This window comes from Cinclus cinclus, chromosome 29 (genome assembly GCF_963662255.1).
Source record: "Cinclus cinclus chromosome 29, bCinCin1.1, whole genome shotgun sequence".
Classification (NCBI taxonomy): Eukaryota; Metazoa; Chordata; class Aves; order Passeriformes; family Cinclidae; genus Cinclus; species Cinclus cinclus.
This window is the reverse complement of record NC_085074.1, coordinates 4866211-4885438: the sequence shown is the minus strand read 5'-3', so window position 1 is coordinate 4885438 and position 19228 is coordinate 4866211. Positions and strand designations below refer to the sequence as shown.

Here is a 19228-nt window from a genome sequence, read left to right as displayed (position 1 = left end):
ACTTGATTTTACTAAAGACTTTAGTGTCCAAATACTGAGACTATGGTACTCATGTGCAATGCAAAAATCATTCTGTGCCAAAGCTGGCTCAGATATCCAGCTGTGTAGCACTGTAGATATGGAATTTGGAGTAATTAGCTGCTGTGAGAGCATGTTGCTTATTTGGTCATGTTTTTTGGGGATCCCTCAGCCAAATCATTCTAATACACTCACAAACAGAGAAAGCACAGAAACTTCCCTTCTTTAGAGGCAGATCTTTTCCTTATTTTCAGTCAATGAGCAGACAGTTGTTTCCCTCCTTTCCTCTGTGTCTCAAAAATGCCATACACTGTGTGGATTAGCATGGAATGCTTGATGAGTGAGACAGCTGGGAGAGGTGAAGTGTGTTGGTATAGAATAGAATAGAATAGAATAGAATAGAATAGAATAGAATAGAATAGAATAGAATAGAATAGAATAGAATAGAATAGAATAGAATAGAATAGAATAGAATAGAATAGAATAGAATAGAATAGAATAGAATAGAATAGAATAGAGGGAGCCTGCTTGCTAAGCCAACAAGTCAGGTGGAATCCTGGGAATTAGTCTTGCTTCAGACCACAGCAGTTTGGTGAATGGGATTGGATTCTATTGTGTTTGTGTTAAAGTTGAAACTTATTTGGAAAACTTGAGAATAGTTTTTTGTCCTCAGCTCACAGTACACCTTTAATCAGTGATATTTCTCTCAGACCTGTAAACAAAATGCACCATGGTAGTGGGACTGCAAGTTTTCTTGAGCAGTCCTTTTATTTCTCTTCAGTAGCTTTCACCTTATATTGCCCATTCCCCAAATGGCATACCCCTTGGCCATAATAAAAATGCAGCTGAATGTTACCCTTGGAAGGATAATGGCTTCACCGTTAACAAGCGGTAGAAAGAATTTTAACATTTCCTCAGTTTTAAGATGCTTTCTCTGGTAGTCAGATGGTACTGCAAACTGTACTGTTTTAATGAGTTTCTGTTCTCTCTGAAGTACTTGTGGCATCACTGATTGAAAGTAATACACGTGTTTCACATGGCAACATGTACAGTGTGTCACATGTCATTGATCAGAGTATTACTGCTGTTTAGATTTGTGATCGTTCGTCGTGAGAAGCTTATCCAAGAACACATGGCAAAGCTTAGAACTCATGTCCGACCTATTGATGTGGATGCAGAATGTCTGCGTTGGACACCTGTTATAGTTTCCAACTCAGTTGTCTCTGAAGATGAAGAAGAGGAAACAGAGGATGGGGAAAATGAAGAGCAACAAAAGCAGAAAGAAAAGGATCCAGAGACCAGCGTAAGAGTGAATCTCTTATTTCTGTGTGGCATGTAGTTTACACTTAATGGTTTTGGAGGCTGTGCTAACAGAATTTCAAATGTGAAGCTAGTGCATTTGTCATAATCATGAAAAGCAACGCAGTCATGGTTAGTTTATGGTTTCAGATTAGAAAATAAAACTAGAGAAAACATCAAGGCTTAGTCTAAGAGAACAATTCTTGAAAGGGTTGTACTCTTGCATCAGGTGGTGAGTGGTGAGTAGCATACTAAGAGGCAGATTATCTGCTGTGTAGGAGTCAAGCTACACTGCTGTTAATGTATTTACATTAAATTAATTGTGCATTTTAATGGAAAAATAGCTTCACTTTTTTTCACTTTTCTCTTGAAAATTGCACGAATACTGTGTTTGAATGTAGCAAGGTTAAGTTAGCATTCTGGCATACCATGAATGAATGACTGACTGAAGTGACTAGTTGGGAAGCTAAGTGAGGTGTATAATCACTTCACTCTGAGGAAAGGAGTAGCAAGTATCACTACATGGATTTCTTAAAGGTCAAATGTTTTTTTTTTTTAATCTTTGATTTTTAAAAGTCACTTTTGTTAAACTTTTCTGACTTTTTGCTGAAATGTTTTTGTGGAATCAAAATTCAGGATAGACATTTATGCTGAAATAGGAAGTGTGAAATCTGTTTGTTCTTATTTAAATCAGATGGTAAAATCTGTGTCATGGGAGAAGAAAGAGCAAGAACCTTACTCACCAACAGAGAGTGAAAAAAAGCCAGACATTGTTGCTCCAGCCAATTCTGCACGACCAAACAAGCACATTTTTCCCCTGGATAGTCTTCCTGCAAACAGTCAGCCATCACGAAGAGGTCGATGGAACCGCAAGAGCAAAAAACTTCATGAGCCCTTTTGTGAGAAGGAGCCAGAATTGCCCATCGAGGAGAAAACAGCAGTTCCCAGTGGGCGGTGCAGTGAATGTGAGGAAAAATCAGCAGCCTCACGAAGCCGGTGCAGTGACTGTGAGGAGAAGTCAGTGGCCTTGCAAGGAAGATGTGGTGAATGCGAGGAGAAATCTCCAGCCTCAAGAGGCCGGTATGCTGAAGATGAGGAAAAATCTGCAGCTTCCCAGGGACAGTACAGCAAAGGTGAAAAATCCTCAATTCCCCGTCGGCAGCACAGTGAAGGTATGGAAAGGTGGAGGGGGCAGTTGAAGAAGAACACGGAGCCACTGAAATGTAGATTCCCAGAGGACTGTGACAGATTACCCCGGCGCTACAGTGATAGTGACAGGGCACTTCTGAGGTGTTTCAGTGAGAGCAGTGAAGAGGAAGATGATGAGCCTGTGAGTCCTCGATCAAGCTCTCCACCTGTTCTCACCAAGCCAACGTTGAAACGAAAGGTGTGTGCCATATTTCTTGTTCTTTTTGACTATGTTATCCAGTCAGTTTTGTAAGTGTGTTGGGGCTGTTTGAAGGATGGTGCAGTTCATAACGTCTGTAGTCTGTATTAAGTGTACAGGGAACATATGTTCAGTGTTTCAGAATTCTCTCTGCAGGGTACTTCCTGCTTAGTTTTTCTAGTGGTGGTTTTTGGTGAATCAGAGGTAGGAGTTTGAGGGTTTTTTGATTCTAGCTTCCATCTTGCGCTTTTGGGTTTTTTTCCCTAACTTAGTTATTAAAGTTTTTCTCAGTCATGCAAAATAGAAACAGATACAGTCCTAGTTATGAAAGAAGCTTGCAAAACACAAATGCTCTCCAAACAACTGAAATCAGAGTCTAAAGTCTTTGAAATTATTTACCTTGGAGATGTGAATTCTATCAATGTGTCTAAGCAAATGCTTTCTTCACGTGGTGCTGCATTAAAAGGTTTTTTTTCTGCATAATATTTGCACCTTGTTCTAAGCTAGTCACATCTTTGTTGTAGTGTGTCTAAAGTTCCAGCTGTTATGGATGGGCCGTTGGCTTCAGCTGTTTAAATTCTAACTAGTGGCAGGTGCCAGACAGTATTTCTAGTGAATTCTGGATTCTAGAAGGGAGCTCTCTGCTGTTCATGTTTCATTTAGTGTTACGTGTTAGTGTTTCATTTCTACTGCACATGATAAAACATCTTCTCTTTTCCCACCTTCTGTTTTCAGAAACCAATTCTTCATCGGAAGAGGCGGGTCCGCAAGCGTAAGCACCACAACAGCAGTGTTGTCACTGAAACAATCTCAGAAACCACAGAAGTGCTGGATGAACCATTTGAGGACTCAGACTCTGAACGACCAATGCCTCAGTTAGAGCCTACATTTGAGATTGAGGAAGAAGAAGAGGAGGAGGAGGAGGAGGATGAAGAGGAGGAGAGTGAACTTTCATCGAGTGGATACTTTCGGCACTTAGCCCAACCAGACACGCTCAGGCATAGACCCTCTTCTAAAAGGAAGTCCAGAGATGAGGAGGAGTCTGATGACAATAATGGTATGTGTGGTGGTATGCTGATGAGAGTTTGATAGATTGTGTTGGATGACAGCATCTCAAGACAGAACCAGCTGCTTTCTTTGGCTTGTAACTTCCAGCTGAAATGTAGGTTAGGCATAAATTACCAGTCAAACTAGCCTCAGACATTCCCTAGTTTTATGAAAATGTGGTGCATACATTTAACTGTCTTATTGGCAATGACCTGATCCCAGACTATCCTTTTGATTCAGCTTTCCTAATGGAATTGGTATCTGTGATTGTGGAAGAACCTATGCAGCAGAGTCACTTAGAGAAATAGCACAGAAATGAACTGGCAAGCCCCCAGTTTTCCATAACAAAGGGAAATATTAAATTGTCTCTTCTGACATCCTCTTCTGACATCCTCTTCTTCATCACATTACATGTCCACCCTCTCGGCTTCTCATATCTCCTTAAAGTTCTCTGAACCTTCAGTTCACAAAACAAAATAATTTGGTTGTGACTGGACTAGAGTCCACTGACAATTCAGAAGACACATCTGTCATTCAGATACTCCATTAGCAATCTCCTTTATGGCTGGTAGATGTCCTGTTGTTTTGATGTGCTACACAGTGCAAAGCAGTCAGCAAAATAAAAATGAACAACTGTGTGAAAAACAAGTATGGCGCTGTTATCACACAAGAAAAAATTGTTGCCTCATTAATTGATGACTTTCAGTTAGGCTGTGGTTACCAGAGAAGAATTTTTCTTTGGAAGTACTTCAAGACTAAGAGCATTAATACAGTAATAGCCAGGTTTACTGTCTATTTGGCATCAGTTACTCTTAAATCCTTACTACAGCATATAACTATGTAGTTTTAGTGCAAACATACAGACAGCATTAAGTTTGCTTGGTGGGAATACATGCACAGTCATCTTACACCATTGTTTTTTTGTAATTCTGTTGTGATTAGATTACTCATTAAATACATTTTTGTGATACTTCAGCACCATTAATAAGACTACAGAGTCAAAGACAGATCTCTTAAGTCAGTTGTTTTAAGTCTTTTTCATTTGTGCTCTTCTGAGTGTTTTATGATGGAGATGCAGGGAGTGCATATTCTTTTATAAAATAAATGAGTGATTTTTAACCATCTTTCACAGACTACAAATAGTCCTTTAATTGACCAGGGATCAAAAATGGTAAAGGAAAGCCACTGTTTTAACTCACACCCATCTTATACTACAGTGATACATTTCTGGCTTGCCTACTTTATAAATACTTTTCATTTAGTACTTTCTGCTCCCATGTCTCTCTTTTGTTGCTTTTTTATTTTCCCCCTGAACTTCTGCAAATTGGTCAGAACCCCTGAAGCAATAAAGTGGCAACCATATTATTTTAGGGTATTCCTGTTCCTGACATCATGCAGTATCTGTTGGCTGCTTTTGCCGTTGGTGCAGATGCTTTTGCATATACATATTAAAACTGTAATGCTTTTAGAGAAAATACAGTGTGCTGTTGGTTACCTAAACATGTTCATCATAAACAGCTGGCTTTTTATTTTGGTAAAAAATTAGGCTGGGTGAGAGGGACAGCACTGCCTTATGACAATTCAAAAATACAGTGTTGCAGCAATTAATTAGTCTTTTCAGGGCTTTATTACATGGTTTAGAGCCTAATTTGAATTGTGTATTAAAGGCTCAGAGCTTTGAACATGGAAAATCTTGAAAACATTGATGTTCTTAGAAAGTGTAATGTGCAATGTTATGTGCTGCTAATGAGCAGACCTTGAGCCTTCTAAACTAATATTTCTAAGCTAATAAGTAAACTCTAATAAATATCTAAGCTAATATTGAAATTGATACACATTTTGGGCATGCTTGGGAAGGCTTCCATGAATGCTTAAGTAAAAAGAAAAAGTTTGAACAGTGTCTTTCAATTTGTATTTTCAGGTAACCCACCCTTGAAACCATTATCTATGCTGAGGAATAGCGAAGCAAAAGATTCTTCACTTGAGCCAGATACTTCCACACCTTTGAAAAAGAAAAAGGGATGGCCAAAAGGGAAAAGCCGAAAACCGGTCCACTGGAAGAAGAGGCCTGGTCGAAAACCTGGTTTTAAACTGAGCCGGGAAGAGGTGCCACTATCAGTTCAGGATGAAATAGTTGATGAAGTGGTAGCTAATTCAAAACCAGGGCGTAAGGCCAAAATTTCAGATAAAGAAGAATGTGTTGAGCAGAAAGACCTGCCTCTCACTGAGGAAAGGAAAGAGGATGATGTGAATATGGGAGCAGAAGAGGTAAGAGAGGGAGAGGAGGAAGATATAGCCAGCAGTGAAGTAAGAGCAGTTTCTCCTGTGGATAGCAACAGCAGTCCAGTGCCAGAAGTAAAAGAACCTGAGGTAGAAGAGGAAGTGGAGGAGAAGCCAAGGATTTTAGAAGAGCAGAGGCAATCAGAAGAAGAGCAGCAAGAATTAGACGAACCTGAACATGACCATGAGGAGGAAGAGGAAGTTGCAATAGTGGCAAATCAAAATGAAGATCACGATGCTGATGATGAAGATGATGGTCATCCAGAATCTTTGAAGAAAAAAGAATTGGAGGAACACTCTGTTAAAGAAGGGGTGAAGGAGGAGCCTCAGGTGCAAGAATGTTTTTTAGAAACAAACATACCAAGCAGTAGAGATGATGTGAAAGAAAAAGATGAAGCAGAGGCAGATTCTGAAGAAGAGCAGGCTTCCAATGAGACATCAGTGGGATCAGAGCATGTCCCTGGGTCTGAAGATGATCATGAAGAAGAGCAAAGTAATAAAGAGGGGTTAATTGAATTAAAGGAAGAGGAGGAGATTCCTCATAGCGAACTAGATCTTGAAACTGTTCAAGCAGTCCAGTCCTTGACACAGGAGGAAAGCAATGAGCATGATGTAGCTTACCAGGACTGTGAAGAAACTCTTGCAGCTTGTCAGACTTTGCAGAGTTACACCCAGACTGAGGAGGATCCTCAGATATCAATGGTTGAAGATTGCCAGGCCTCAGAACACAACAGTCCAATATCCTCTGTTCAGTCCCACCCCAGCCAGTCTGTGCGTTCTGTCAGCAGCCCAAATGTGCCTGCTCTGGAGAGCAGTTACACACAGATAAGTCCTGAACAAGGATCCCTGTCCGCACCCTCTATGCAGAACATGGAGACCAGCCCCATGATGGATGTGCCTTCAGTATCGGACCACTCTCAGCAGGTGGTTGATAGTGGCTTCAGTGACCTTGGCAGCATTGAGAGCACTACAGAGAATTATGAAAACCCCAGCAGCTATGACTCCACTATGGGAGGCAGCATTTGTGGAAATAATTCTTCCCAGAGCAGCTGTTCATATGGAGGACTGTCTTCTTCTAGCAGCCTCACTCAGAACAGTTGTGTTGTCACTCAGCAAATGGCAAACATTGGCAGCAGTTGCAGCATGATGCAGCAAAACAGTGTCCAGCCTGCAGCAAACTGCAATATCAAGTCACCTCAGAGCTGTGTAGTAGAAAGGCCCCCAAGTAACCAGCAACCAACAACACAGCCACAACAGCAGCAGCCTCAGTCCCAGCAGCCACAGCCCCCACCTCCACCCCAGCAGCAACCTCCATTATCTCAGTGTAGCATGAACAACAGCTTCACCCCAGCACCTATGATCATGGAAATACCTGAATCAGGCAGCGCTGGTAACATAAGTATCTATGAGAGGATTCCAGGGGATTTTGGTGCTGGCAGCTATTCACAACCATCAGCCACATTCAGTTTAGCCAAGTTGCAGCAGCTGACAAACACCATTATGGACCCTCATGCCATGCCTTATAGCCATTCTCCTGCTGTGACTTCCTATGCAACCAGCGTTTCTCTTTCCAACACAGGGCTGGCTCAGCTGGCTCCCTCTCACCCCCTGGCTGGCACCCCACAAGCACAAGCCACTATGACACCCCCACCCAACCTGGCATCCACCACCATGAACCTCACGTCACCTCTGCTTCAGTGTAATATGTCAGCTACCAATATTGGTATTCCCCATAGCCAGAGGCTGCAGGGGCAGATGCCGGTGAAGGGGCACATTTCCATCCGCTCCAAATCCGCCCCGCTGCCGTCGGCCAGCGCGCACCAGCAGCAGCTCTACGGCCGCAGCCCGCCCGCCGTGGCCATGCAGGCTGGGCCCCGGACCTTGGCTGTGCAGCGGGGCATGAACATGGGAGTCAACCTGATGCCAACCACCCCGTACAACGTGAACTCCATGAATATGAACACCCTGAATGCCATGAACAGCTACAGAATGACACAGCCCATGATGAACAGCAGTTACCATAGTAACCCTGCCTACATGAATCAGACAGCACAGTATCCTATGCAGATGCAGATGGGAATGATGGGGAGCCAGGCCTATACCCAGCAGCCTATGCAGCCAAATCCTCATGGAAATATGATGTACACTGGCCCCTCCCATCACAGCTACATGAATGCTGCTGGGGTGCCCAAGCAGTCTCTTAATGGACCATACATGAGAAGATGAGCAAGATCAACTTGCATCCTAAAAACTGAAATAAATATAAATAAAGGAACCTTTTATACTGACGAACCAGAGAAAATGGACATTTTTCCAGTTAAAATATTGCTGTAGATGTAGAGGAATTTTCTTTGGTTTATTTTATTTTTTAGGAAGCCTGGTCTTTATTTTTTGATTTGTTTGTTTGTTTGTTTGTTTGTTTTCACAATCGTCAAACATTTTACAGCTAAAATCACTTAGAGATATTTTTAAGAGGGGAAACATGCACAAAATCTTCTCATAATTTAAAAAGAGCCTTACTTTGCTGACAAAATGGACAGACTATGTGTAACGTGATCTTCCTAAATTTTTTTTCAATATATGTCCTTTTCCCTCCCCTGTGCCCCTCTGTATGCAGTTTCTAGTGCTGCAGTCATGTAAAATGTTTGACATCTCAAAGAATAACAACCCTTCCCTCTAAACCCCATGTAACATTTCCTACTTCTAGCAGGAGGCACTTATTGGGAGATTTGGAAGGGGACACAGAGGATAAATGAAGATCTTTATTTCTGCAAGTCAAGAAAAATACTTAATTTTCCTTGACTCCCTCACCCTCAGTAAAATTTGGAGTTAGGTGTAAACAATAAACCATTCACATTGGTGTTTTTGTAGATGAGTTAATTGAAATTGTATGTTCTATGCTGAAAATATAATGTAACTTTAAAATGATCCCATTCACCACCCAGACGTGCATGTGAACACACATGTGCATGCATGCACACATGTTCTGTCACTGAACTGCTGGTAGCATCTCAAGAGAGAACTTGTTCTGTATCCCTTTGGCAGTCGTGAAGAGGACAGGGTGGGTAATGGTCTGTTAGGACAAGAAAGTGGTTCCAGGCTCTTGTGGTGGCCTGCGAGTCAGCCACAGCTCTGAGATCCCAGACTGCTGTCAGTACATACTTGGAAATGCTGAGGGTTTTGGTTCTGAGCCTTTGAGTCAGACTGAGCTCAGAAGCAGCTGTTTCCAGTTAATCTCTTGGCTTGGGAAATGCTGGAAGAAGAAGTGTGCATTTGGTGGCTGGGATGAGAACCCTGTGGTGTCCTCATCACTCTTCCATTCCTGGTCTGGGGTAGGAAGTTGCTGAATGTGCCGCTCTCTGGGGATCAGTGATGTTTTTCCTGATTCTCTTAACTGCGTTCGATATCCATTTTATAGGAATAGCCACACATTTGATCTAGTGTGGGAGAAGAAGGGAATCGGCCTCTTTTACAGCAGTGAAACCATCCCAACACCGTAGCAGGATCTAAGCGGCAGGATTTTGCTGTTTAATATTGCAAAATCCAATTTACGTTAATTTTGGTTACACTGCTGGCATGTCACCCAATACAAAAAGGGACAACCCTTTAATGTAAAGTTCTTTTTTTTCATTGTATATGAAGTAGAAATGCAGACACATTAATAAGACTAATTCCTTTTGTTTTTAAACCAAAAGAATCTAAAAGTTGGGGTTTCTTCAGATGCACTAAAATGGACTTTCCTCCAGTATCTGCTAACCATACAAGGCAGAATTCAAAGGACTTCCACTTTTTATTTCTGTTTAGTTTTGAGCATGTACAAGGCTGTGTAGGACCCCATTTCTCTGTATATAATCTTCCAGTTCCAAATAACCCGTGTAGAAAGCGCACTGTGCTGCCCTCTCTTCTTAGATCTTCAGCTGTGTCGCTGCTTCCTGGGGTGGGGGTGGGTTTGAGACAGGAGGAGAAGCTGTAGAAACGAGGGCCATGAATTTAGTTTGCCTTTTTGTTTGGTTTGGTTTTGTATGGGTTTTTTTATCAATTGGGCAGCTCCCTTTTCCACAAACCTTTGTGACTGTAGAACTATTGTAGAAAAAAAAAAAGTTCTTTTCTATATATAAAAAGAAATTATCCAACGCAGTAATATTGGTACCTACCATTTTTTCACTTCTGTTAAAAAAAAATGTATTTTTAGCAAGATAACTTGGGTAATCTTCTAAAAGAAATTAAAAAAAAACTCACTGTTAGTGACTTCGATGCCTTTTAAAAATAAGAGCTTTTTCATTTCATTCCATCTTTAAAATTTTTTATCTTTGTTGTAGAATATTAAAAACTATTTTAAGAAAGATAAAATTCTCTTTAAAGAGATCTCTAGAGTGTGTGAATAGGAGCTCCAGATGCCTCTAAAAGCCGCATGTACAAATGAAGCTGAGTCTATTCCTGTCTGTTTATATTTGCTTTTCCTGTTTTGTAACCTCTTTGTACTTTGTTCATGGTGACTTGTAAGCTAAGGGGAAGGGGGTGCCTAGATGCCTTTGTAATTCTCCATGTCATACGCTCCTGGCTGGATGGTCTCCCTTCCTCTCCTTGTATGTAATATCACTTTTTTTTCCCCTTTCTAGCAAGTACTTTCAAAAGAACTCTGTACATTTTAACATAAAAAAAATAAATTATGTTGAGCCATTTTGGATGTCAGTTGTGCGTGTAAATTTTTTTTCTTCCATTTGAGTGGTGATTGCTGTCCGTGGTACTTGGTTCTGGGAGTAGATTCCATGTGGGCCTTTTCACCTTCAAGAGAATTCACTTAGGAGGGATCTCTTCTTCATCTTAATTTTTATCTAGAATTTCTAATTAGAAAAAGATTAGGAAGAATAAACCTGAAGGTTTTCCAGAAATCCCCACCTTTAAATTCCTTTCTACCAAGGCTGGCCAAAACCAATTGCGGTCCTGGTTTTTATAAGCTTCAGTTTGTAATTCCCACTTGTGTTCTTTCACACCGCCAGTGTGAGTGAAGTTTCCCCTGTCCCTTTGGGCTGCTCTTCCATCTGTAATGAGAACCTCGAATAGGAAGAGAAGGAAACATTTTACCCAGCTTTAAGGCACAGTTGGATCACTGGGTGCTGCTGTCGCTGCGCATTCTCCACAAGCTCAGAGTTCTGACAACGCTAGAGGGAAGCACAGCTCCAGCCTGAGTGGGACCAAGGCTGGCAGGAGCCGTGGAAAGACCACAAGAACCTTCCAAAGGCTTTTCCACAGACATGCTGTCACAAAGTTGTCTTCAAGAAGGCAAGCTGTTTATAAACAGCATTATATGATCAAATAGGCTGCATCGTTAACTGGTCATTAATTAAAAACTAACAACAAAAAACCCAGCCTTAGTTTGTGTGGGCTGACTTGATGACAACCACTCTTGGGAGTCATGAAAAAGGTAACCTCTTTTTTAGAATCTTGTCCAACAAACTATCAGATCCTACCATTAGAGAATGACTATACAGGAAAGGGTGGGTGTTGATGGAGGGGTTTGTGGTTCTTTTGTTGTTGTTGTTGTTGTTGCTGGTTTTTGTTGTTTTCTTTTGAGCGAGTTGCCAAGCCAGAACAGGTTTAAAATCTGGCTGTCTTGAAGAGCAAGAACCTTTGGTACCCCAGAGCATGGTGTGAACAGCTGCTCCTGCAGGTCCTGCAGTGCCACAGCCAGGTATCGTACTGTGGACATGGGGAGAGTTGCTCTGTTTGACAGTCAGGTTTGCTCTAAATTAGCTGATAGGTGAACCAAGATGTGGATTCCAGCTCTCAGTATGCAGGGAGGAGTTGCAACCTACAGCAACAAACTACTGTCTGGGAGACTAGAGCTGTGGTTCTTGAAAGGAACTAACTGGAAGGAGAATGATCTTAAAGGGTTACGGCAGTTCTGAAAGCTCATCAGTGAGATAATTCAGAAAAGGCAAAAAAGAACTGAACCGTCTTAATTAGCTCAGGGAAAGAGCTCCTTGCTGGGATCCAATCTCTGCAAGATCTCTGCAAGTAATAGAGGAATGGAGATTGACTGAGGCAGACCCAAGTTTACAGCAGCTGAGGTGAGGCCTGCAGCATCTTTTATCTTCACAGCTTGTCAGCCAGAATAATTTACCTAAAAATAGATGCCTGAAGTTGAGCTTTGAATATAAAATTCTTTTGCCCCAAATACAGAGAATCTCAGCAACTTCACCAAACATTGATTTCTCACCTAGAGCAAGGCAGGACTCCAGCAACATGCTTAATCTACTGAAACAGCTGAAGTATCTTACAGTGAGAGTCAGGAATTTGTTTCTGTGCTTTCTTCCTTATAGGAGGTTCTATTGACCTTGTTCATTTTGTGTCATAATTTTCCTAAGGGTTCCTCTGTCAGTATTTGTTTGTTCTCCCTTGCCAAGTACTTTGCCCTGTGAACTCTAGATGGTGACTGTTGTCACTATGTCAGTATGTTTGTCATTTGTGTCACATAGTAGAATCCCAGTGATTGAGGTAACAGAGTTACCATAGTAAAAATAATCTGTTTTCAAGGAAAAAGTGATAAATATGGTGCTGTGTGGCAAATAATTAAATGAAATTCTTGAACAATTTCTACTAACATGTTGGCTGATATATGCACATGGTACCTTTCAACTAAAGGTGTTTACTGAAACTCTGTCATCCTCTGTTTCCCCATTTTACCCAATAGGAGCAAGCAGCAACAAGGGATCTTCTGCAATTCTGGATGCTTCTCAAACAACTTCTCCAAAGAAGACAAAAATCACTCTTGGACAAAAAAAAATTATGTGGTGAGTTAAGTGAAATGACTAAGTCCATTTCCTACTTCTGTCCTAAGTCCTACATGAATGATGATGAGCTTTTGGCTTTTGTTTATCTGCAGCAGGTGTCTAGGGTCCCTTTTTTACCAACCATACACTGACAGCATATAGAAGCTTGGTATCAGTCATAGGCCAAATGCTTCCTAACTGAGAATATCCTAAGTGTATCCCCTGCTCAGGACAATCTTATGTGTATGGCAGAGGTACCTACTTCCATTTAACTTGACTTTTAAATCACGCTGTCAAAATTCAAGAAAGGTGTTTGAGAAACAGCTGCTACTGATGCCAACAACCATTCAGTTGGCATGCTGCTTCCCCCCACCAGAGAGCTAAGCATCAATTCAAATCCTAGCAGCTAGGGAGGTACCAAGATAACAGCTCTGAACTTAAGAGTTTAGTAGGGATTAAATCCTCTCTGGTATCTTGGGGAAAGATAAAACGGTGTCACATAGGAAGAACTGAATTGTTACTGGTCAGCTGATTTCCTGGAGCAGGGCTTCAGTCAGTCCTGCTGGGAGGATCTGTTCTCCAGGGGAGCAGGTTCAAGTTGCTGTGTGTTCCCTTCTGATTAAAATCTTCTGCAGTCTGAAGTAGGCAAGACTGCAGTTACTTTAGGAGTGTCCTTGTCCTCCTTTGCATTGTATCAGTGAGCATGCTCTTGAGACCAAAGCAAATCACAGAAGATGGTCCTCAGAAAGTGATCAGAGCTGCCTAAGCATACACAGCATGGGACCAGCAGGTGATGGCTGGAAGGCTGGGGACAAAGGAAAGCACTGCAAAAAAAGCAGTATCTATAGAGGCCATTGCAGACACCCTTGATCATCTCTCAGTCTATCCAGCTATGAGACAGGCACTTTGATCTGTTTGGAAGCCTGATTGCTGTCCATAAGAACCTTCACGATTCTGCACAGGGCTCAGGAAGTCCAAGCAGCAAATGTTGGTGCAGAAGGAAGATAGGAAAGGGAACTGCAATGTTATATGGTAGATGTCTGGAAGCTCTGACAGTTTATGTACAGCTGTACATAACAGTGTTATAGTCAGGGTCTGAGGAATACAATATTGCTCTAGGTAAGGTGATAAGGAAAATTATTTTCAACAGGGATACATTTCTAGCCCTAGAAAAGTGCAAGTATCTCAGCTGCACTGGTAAAAACTATTAATCAACTCAAATGCACCTTCCTTTTCTGGGGATGGCAGATGATGCTTTTGTTGTCTTTCAGGCTATACCTGAAGTGTATTAGATCAATAATCCCTCTGATTTACAGAGGGAGTCTGAACCTGGGACCATCTGAAGTCTTGCTAGCTCATTCTCTGCTCTGTGGGAAGGCAGGGACTTAGTGGTATTTTGCAATTCATGTGTTTAGTGGTTTTCCAAGCCTTGATGCAGTAATGCACTGGGCCACAGGAACAGGGGTTTAGGATCAGTGCTATGGCCAGGAGCAGTATTTTGAAAAATTCTCTGCATCTCATCTTCCCTTCAGCACCCATTTCCAGCATTCCAATTAACCTGTGCTTTAACGGCCTCTAGAGAAGGAGACTGGGTCCAAAACATAGAATCACAGAATAGTTTGGATTGGAAGGGACCTTAAAAATAATCCAGTTCCAACCCCCTGCTGTGTACAGGCACACCTTTCACTCACACAAGTTGCTCCAAGCTCCATCCAGCCTGGCCTTGAACACTTCCAGGGATGGGGCAACCAGAAATTCTCTGAGCAACCCGTGACAGTGCCTCACCACCTTCACAGGAAAGAATTTTATTCCCATATATGAATTAGACCTATTCTCTGTCAGTGTGAAGTCATTCCCCCTTGTCCTGTAACCATATTCTCTTGTAAAACATCCATCTGCATCTTTCTTGTAGGCTCCCTTCAGGTATTGGAAGGCTGTAATTGGGTCATCCGTAAACCTTCTCTTTTCCAGGCTGAATAAACTCAGTTCTCTCAGTCTTTATTTCTAGTTCCATCATGTTCAATAGTCTGTGATGGACCTATCCTTCCCAAATTTATCTGCCTCATGTATTTCTTTGTTTTCACAGAATTCCGTAGGAGTGGATTCCACATTTCATTTTTATGTTGAGTAGAAAAATTATTGTGGGGTGGGAGGTGGGGGATGGCAGGGGTGGTTACTTTAAATGTGCTGTCTATGATTCTCCTTTGTAAGTAAAATAATGATTTTTTTTTTTCACTTTGTGTGTTCTCTGTATCAGTCACAATTTTATGTGCTCTGTTATTGCCTTTCTTTCAATCTGGAATTTCTCTGCCATCGTGTGCTGTCCCTTCATGTATCACAGAACTGCAGAATGAGTGAAGTTGGAAGAACAACTGGCAATCATTTGCTCCAACCCCTGCTCCAGTGGGGTCACCACTAAAGCAAAGGGTACACAAAAAGCAATCTTAAAGTAATTCTGTGGTAATACAGAGCTGCCTCCTGAACTGTCTGCCTGCTAGTACGTGGGTGATTCCTTCAAACCTCACTATACACAGTTTGTGCTTCTTTGTGGAATCATTAGAGTATTTTCACGATTTTTGTTCAAATGAGTGCCCCATTGTGCATTAAAGAGAATGGCAGCTAAGCATCCAAATAAATGTGTCTGGAGGCTTTATCAGGTATAAGCCTGCAGGCAAAGTTGAAGAACATTAGGCTAGCTGTGCCTAAGCATATCTGGACTCCAAGAAAGGCCACTCAATTAGTTAAAGAGTCTGCCCTTGCAGGATAGCCTGCCAGTGGCACGAGGAGTTCTTTCATTTGGCAGCTAGGTACACCCATGTTAATGACACTTGCACCTCCTCTCAAAAGTGTCTCCCTTATGGTCACTCAAAGCACTTGCAAAACTCAAAAAGTTCGTCAGAACTGAGCTGTTGATGCCCAGGCTGGTTGACCGTGTCTGCTGGGAAATGAGTCTGTTGCATATAGCAGAACTTGGTGTCATTTCTGAGTTGAGTGTTTTAAAAAATTAGGAAATTCCACAGAAAGAATTGCAAACGAGCAGAGAGCTGATTTAGAATGCAAAGTCCAACATCTAGAAGAGAGGTGGTCCCAGCATGCTATGGTTAATTTTGACAACTGCCTTCTGTGCTCCTGTTGTTGAACAAAGGTAATGTTTCCTCAGCCTCTTATGGGCTGCAAAAGACTCGTGTGGAGGAGGTTCAAATAGGGTGATAGTCCCATTGTGCTCCCATCTCCCTTCTGTCTGTGGAGCATTTTAACTCTGCAGCTTCTATTTAATTTTGTGATTCTTTTTTCATGGGCATTGACAGAACATTGCTATAAGAAGACATGCAGCTGTATCTAGACTTGAGTGTATTATTTATCAATGTTGGTAAAAAAACAAAACTAAAACTGTAGTAGGAAATACACTGTTAAGTTATATAATTTCCTATTCTTCATTTTTTATTAGGACCCTCTCTATGTTATCAGTCATCATATTCTTTAAAAACTGTATGATGGACCAGGCTGTTTTTTCTGATTTTAGCACACTCCTTGGTCTGTGTGTGAAGCAGCATAACTGGGGGAACTTCAAAGGGAAAAGAAACAAAGGGAAAAAAATGTAAGAATATTTACTCTAGCAAGAAAGTGACCTACAGTGTCTTTGCAATTAAGTGTGCATCTCAGCTTCTTGCCAGTCTGAATAATCTATGACTGTCAGGTAGTTGCTGAGAAGTTGACATTAATCCCTGCTTTGCCATCTCTTAATGATAAAGGACCATTACTGCCTAGAATTTGGGGAGCTGACTCCAGAAAAGTGCAGCATTTGCAGAGCTTCCACCAGTGCAGATAGTTTTCCCATGGGTCTGCGCCTAGGCAGTGTTCTTTCCAATGAACAAGAACTGACCTGATAAAGGCTCTGATAAAGATGGGGGTGTGTGTGTGAGTTTTTGGCTCGGAAGTGCCTGAACAGATAAGCACATTTTGCTGCGGTGTGGTCCCCACTGAAGAGCCCACCCCAAAAAGCCCATACTGGTTTTCTCCTGGTCCCCTTACGCTCTGGTGCCGGGTGCAGGAACCAAAGTCACTGCTCCGGGCCTCAGCCCTGGGTCTCAACATGGAATTGTTTGTGCTTTTGGAAGACAGCCGCAGGTGAAATGTGGGGCTGCGTGTCGAGAAGGGCTGTCTGACACTCTGGGAGCCCTCCGAGAGGATTTGAGCTCTGGCGATGCCTGGGTGGGCAGATCTGGCAGCTTGGGTTTACTTTGCTGCTGCTGTGTGAAGAGCAGACCGAACCCTTCGTTTCTGCCTCCTGTTCACAGCTGAGATCCCTCCCCTCCTCTTGCTGCTCACTCAGCGGAGAGATGCGAGGGGGAGAGGATGCTGCTGAGCTGCACTTTGCTCCAGTACTTGGCACATCCTTTGCAGCACTGGCTGTTTTCTGAGCGGAGATGCTGCCTGCCTGCTAACAGATGCAGCTGCTCCCCATTGCTCCGTTTGAGGGAAGATGGAATCGTAACCCAGAGGGTGAGTGAGTGATGCGGCTGCTGCACCGACACCGACTGTGAGCAAGAAAATTGGAGAGACTGCCTCAGCAGCACTGCAGTGGTAAAGCCCCTGCCTGAATCCATGCAGGTTACTGTTCTTCAGGCATTGCTACAGAGACCTCGGGAGTCGAATAAAATGCACCGGCCTCCTTTTTCACTGCTTCTCTATTGTCATCATGCATTAATTGCTGGGAGTTATTTTCCTTCCTGTGGCTGACTGCCTGCATCTCTTCTCATACTGCAGGAGAAACAGTGAGGGAGAGAGCACGGCACCAATCCAGTGTCCTGTCCCACAAGAAGGCTTCTGCATGATGTGCCAGCACAGTCAGGGACTGCTGCAATGGTGCACAGAATCTCTGGAACAGCTGGATTTGGGATTATTAATGGTTTATAAAGATGTTCCAGACTACATCTAGCAACTACCTGGAGACATTGGCTGTCCTTTGAGGCTTACTGACTGCTTTCAATTTTCCTCTCGTTACTGCTTTCACACTCATCTGGGTCGACAGCATTTGGGGAAGGGGAACATACTTCCTTGGCCAGGAATTGGAGGGTGCTGCACGGAAAGTGCAGGTGTGAGCTCTGGAGGGGACTGCAGTCTGACCAGCCATGGCTCAAGCAGCTAAGCAGCTGAAGAAAATCAAAGATATTGAGGCTCAGGCTCTGCAGGAGCAGAAGGAGAAGGAAGAATCCAATCGCAAGCGCAGGAACCGCTCCCGGGACCGGAAGAAAAAGGTCAGTGACATTGCGGAGAGTGCCCAGGTGCCAGCGGCTGTGCCCGAGCTGTGCCCGTGGCTGTGCCCGAGCTGTGCCCGTGGCTGTGCCAGTGGCTGCAGTTTGTGTTTGGGGGCACTGGAGGCTGGGGAGAGGATGACGGGGGGCAGCCTGGTCCCTGTACAAACCTGTGCGCAGTCAGCACAAGAGACGGTCTGTCAAACAGAGGACAACTTTTGGGACCAGAAATCTGCTGTTTACCCTGACAGCTTGCAGGGAGCAGGGGGAGGGAGGAAGGCAGCGCAGGTATGAAAAAGCCTAATGAAGGGGAAAGGGAAGTGAGGGGTTTATCAAGGCAGCTTAATAGAGTCACTCAGCCCAGTAACAGATTTGATCTCTAAGATGAAATTGCTGGTTTCTAGCTTCCTTCAGTTTCCCACAATCTCTTTTTGTGTTCAGATCTTAGGGACAAGAGATTTCCACCCATTTTTCTAGTGAAGAACTAGTTTTGATGTCCACTCCATCCCTTGCTTAATCTGCACCAGAGAACTGAAACCAGGGTATAGCAGGAGCAGACCCCTAACAGAGAAGGCATTTTTGTGCAGAGGTCAGTGGGTTCTGCTGCTCCTGGGGGCAGGCTACATTTGTGCATGGGATGTGGGTCATCCTTCCCTGCTGGCACCAGGTGAGGGGGATCAGGGGCAGCAAAGAGGTGTCTATCCCTTCTGCTGACACCAGTGTGCTGGAGCCTGGGGTCTGCCAGCTGTTTAGAGTTGTAGCTCCTCTCTGGAAAGTCACTGTCAGCTTTTTCTTGCCACCAGCTTCCTGCACAAATGGCCATGTTGCTAAGTTAGCTTTGCTGCCCCTTGCAGACCTCTTGAACCTGAATGTTCTTCTCACAGCAGGGTCTGAGGGTATATGTGCTATGCACCAGTGCAGAAAGGCAGGTGAGGAGAGAGGTGAAACCGATGATAATCAAGGTTATATCCAATAGGAGGTCATGATACAGGAATTCTTAGGTGGGCTTCTCCTCTGTCTCTACCCAAAGAGTTGGAGACTTCCATGTGCCCCTGTGAGCAGGAGCCTCACAGCAGAGCTTTGCTGTTGGAACATCCTGGTAGCTGGGCCCTGAGAGTAGTGAGGATAGTCTTGCTTTTCTTAAAGCTGGGCCAGCTCTCCAGCCTGGG

The 19228-nt window shown here is 43.1% G+C and overlaps 2 protein-coding genes across 5 annotated transcripts in view; both read left to right on the top strand.

Moving 5' to 3' along the window:
* Nucleotides 1-10716, top strand: part of KAT6A (lysine acetyltransferase 6A) — a 33920-nt gene extending 23204 nt beyond the window's left edge. For 2 of the 4 annotated variants that reach the window (XM_062510754.1, XM_062510753.1), the window contains exons 13-16: nt 1111-1321; nt 2012-2704; nt 3440-3761; nt 5673-10716. In XM_062510754.1, coding sequence (XP_062366738.1) covers nt 1111-1321; nt 2012-2704; nt 3440-3761; nt 5673-8257 — 3811 coding nt within the window. In that variant the 3' untranslated portion in view covers nt 8258-10716. Of the gene's footprint in view, nt 1-1110; nt 1328-2011; nt 2705-3439; nt 3762-5672 lie in introns of all 4 variants that reach the window. The other 2 variants (XM_062510755.1, XM_062510756.1) reach the window with 2 other exon arrangements.
* A 7205-nt stretch (nt 10717-17921) lies between these two features.
* The window catches only part of ANK1 (ankyrin 1), a 54902-nt gene continuing 53595 nt past the window's right edge, over nt 17922-19228 (top strand). Inside the window, exon 1 of the mRNA XM_062510723.1 lies at nt 17922-18062. Within this exon, the coding sequence (XP_062366707.1) occupies nt 17937-18062 (126 nt within the window). The 5' untranslated portion in view covers nt 17922-17936. The remainder of the gene's footprint in view (nt 18063-19228) is intronic.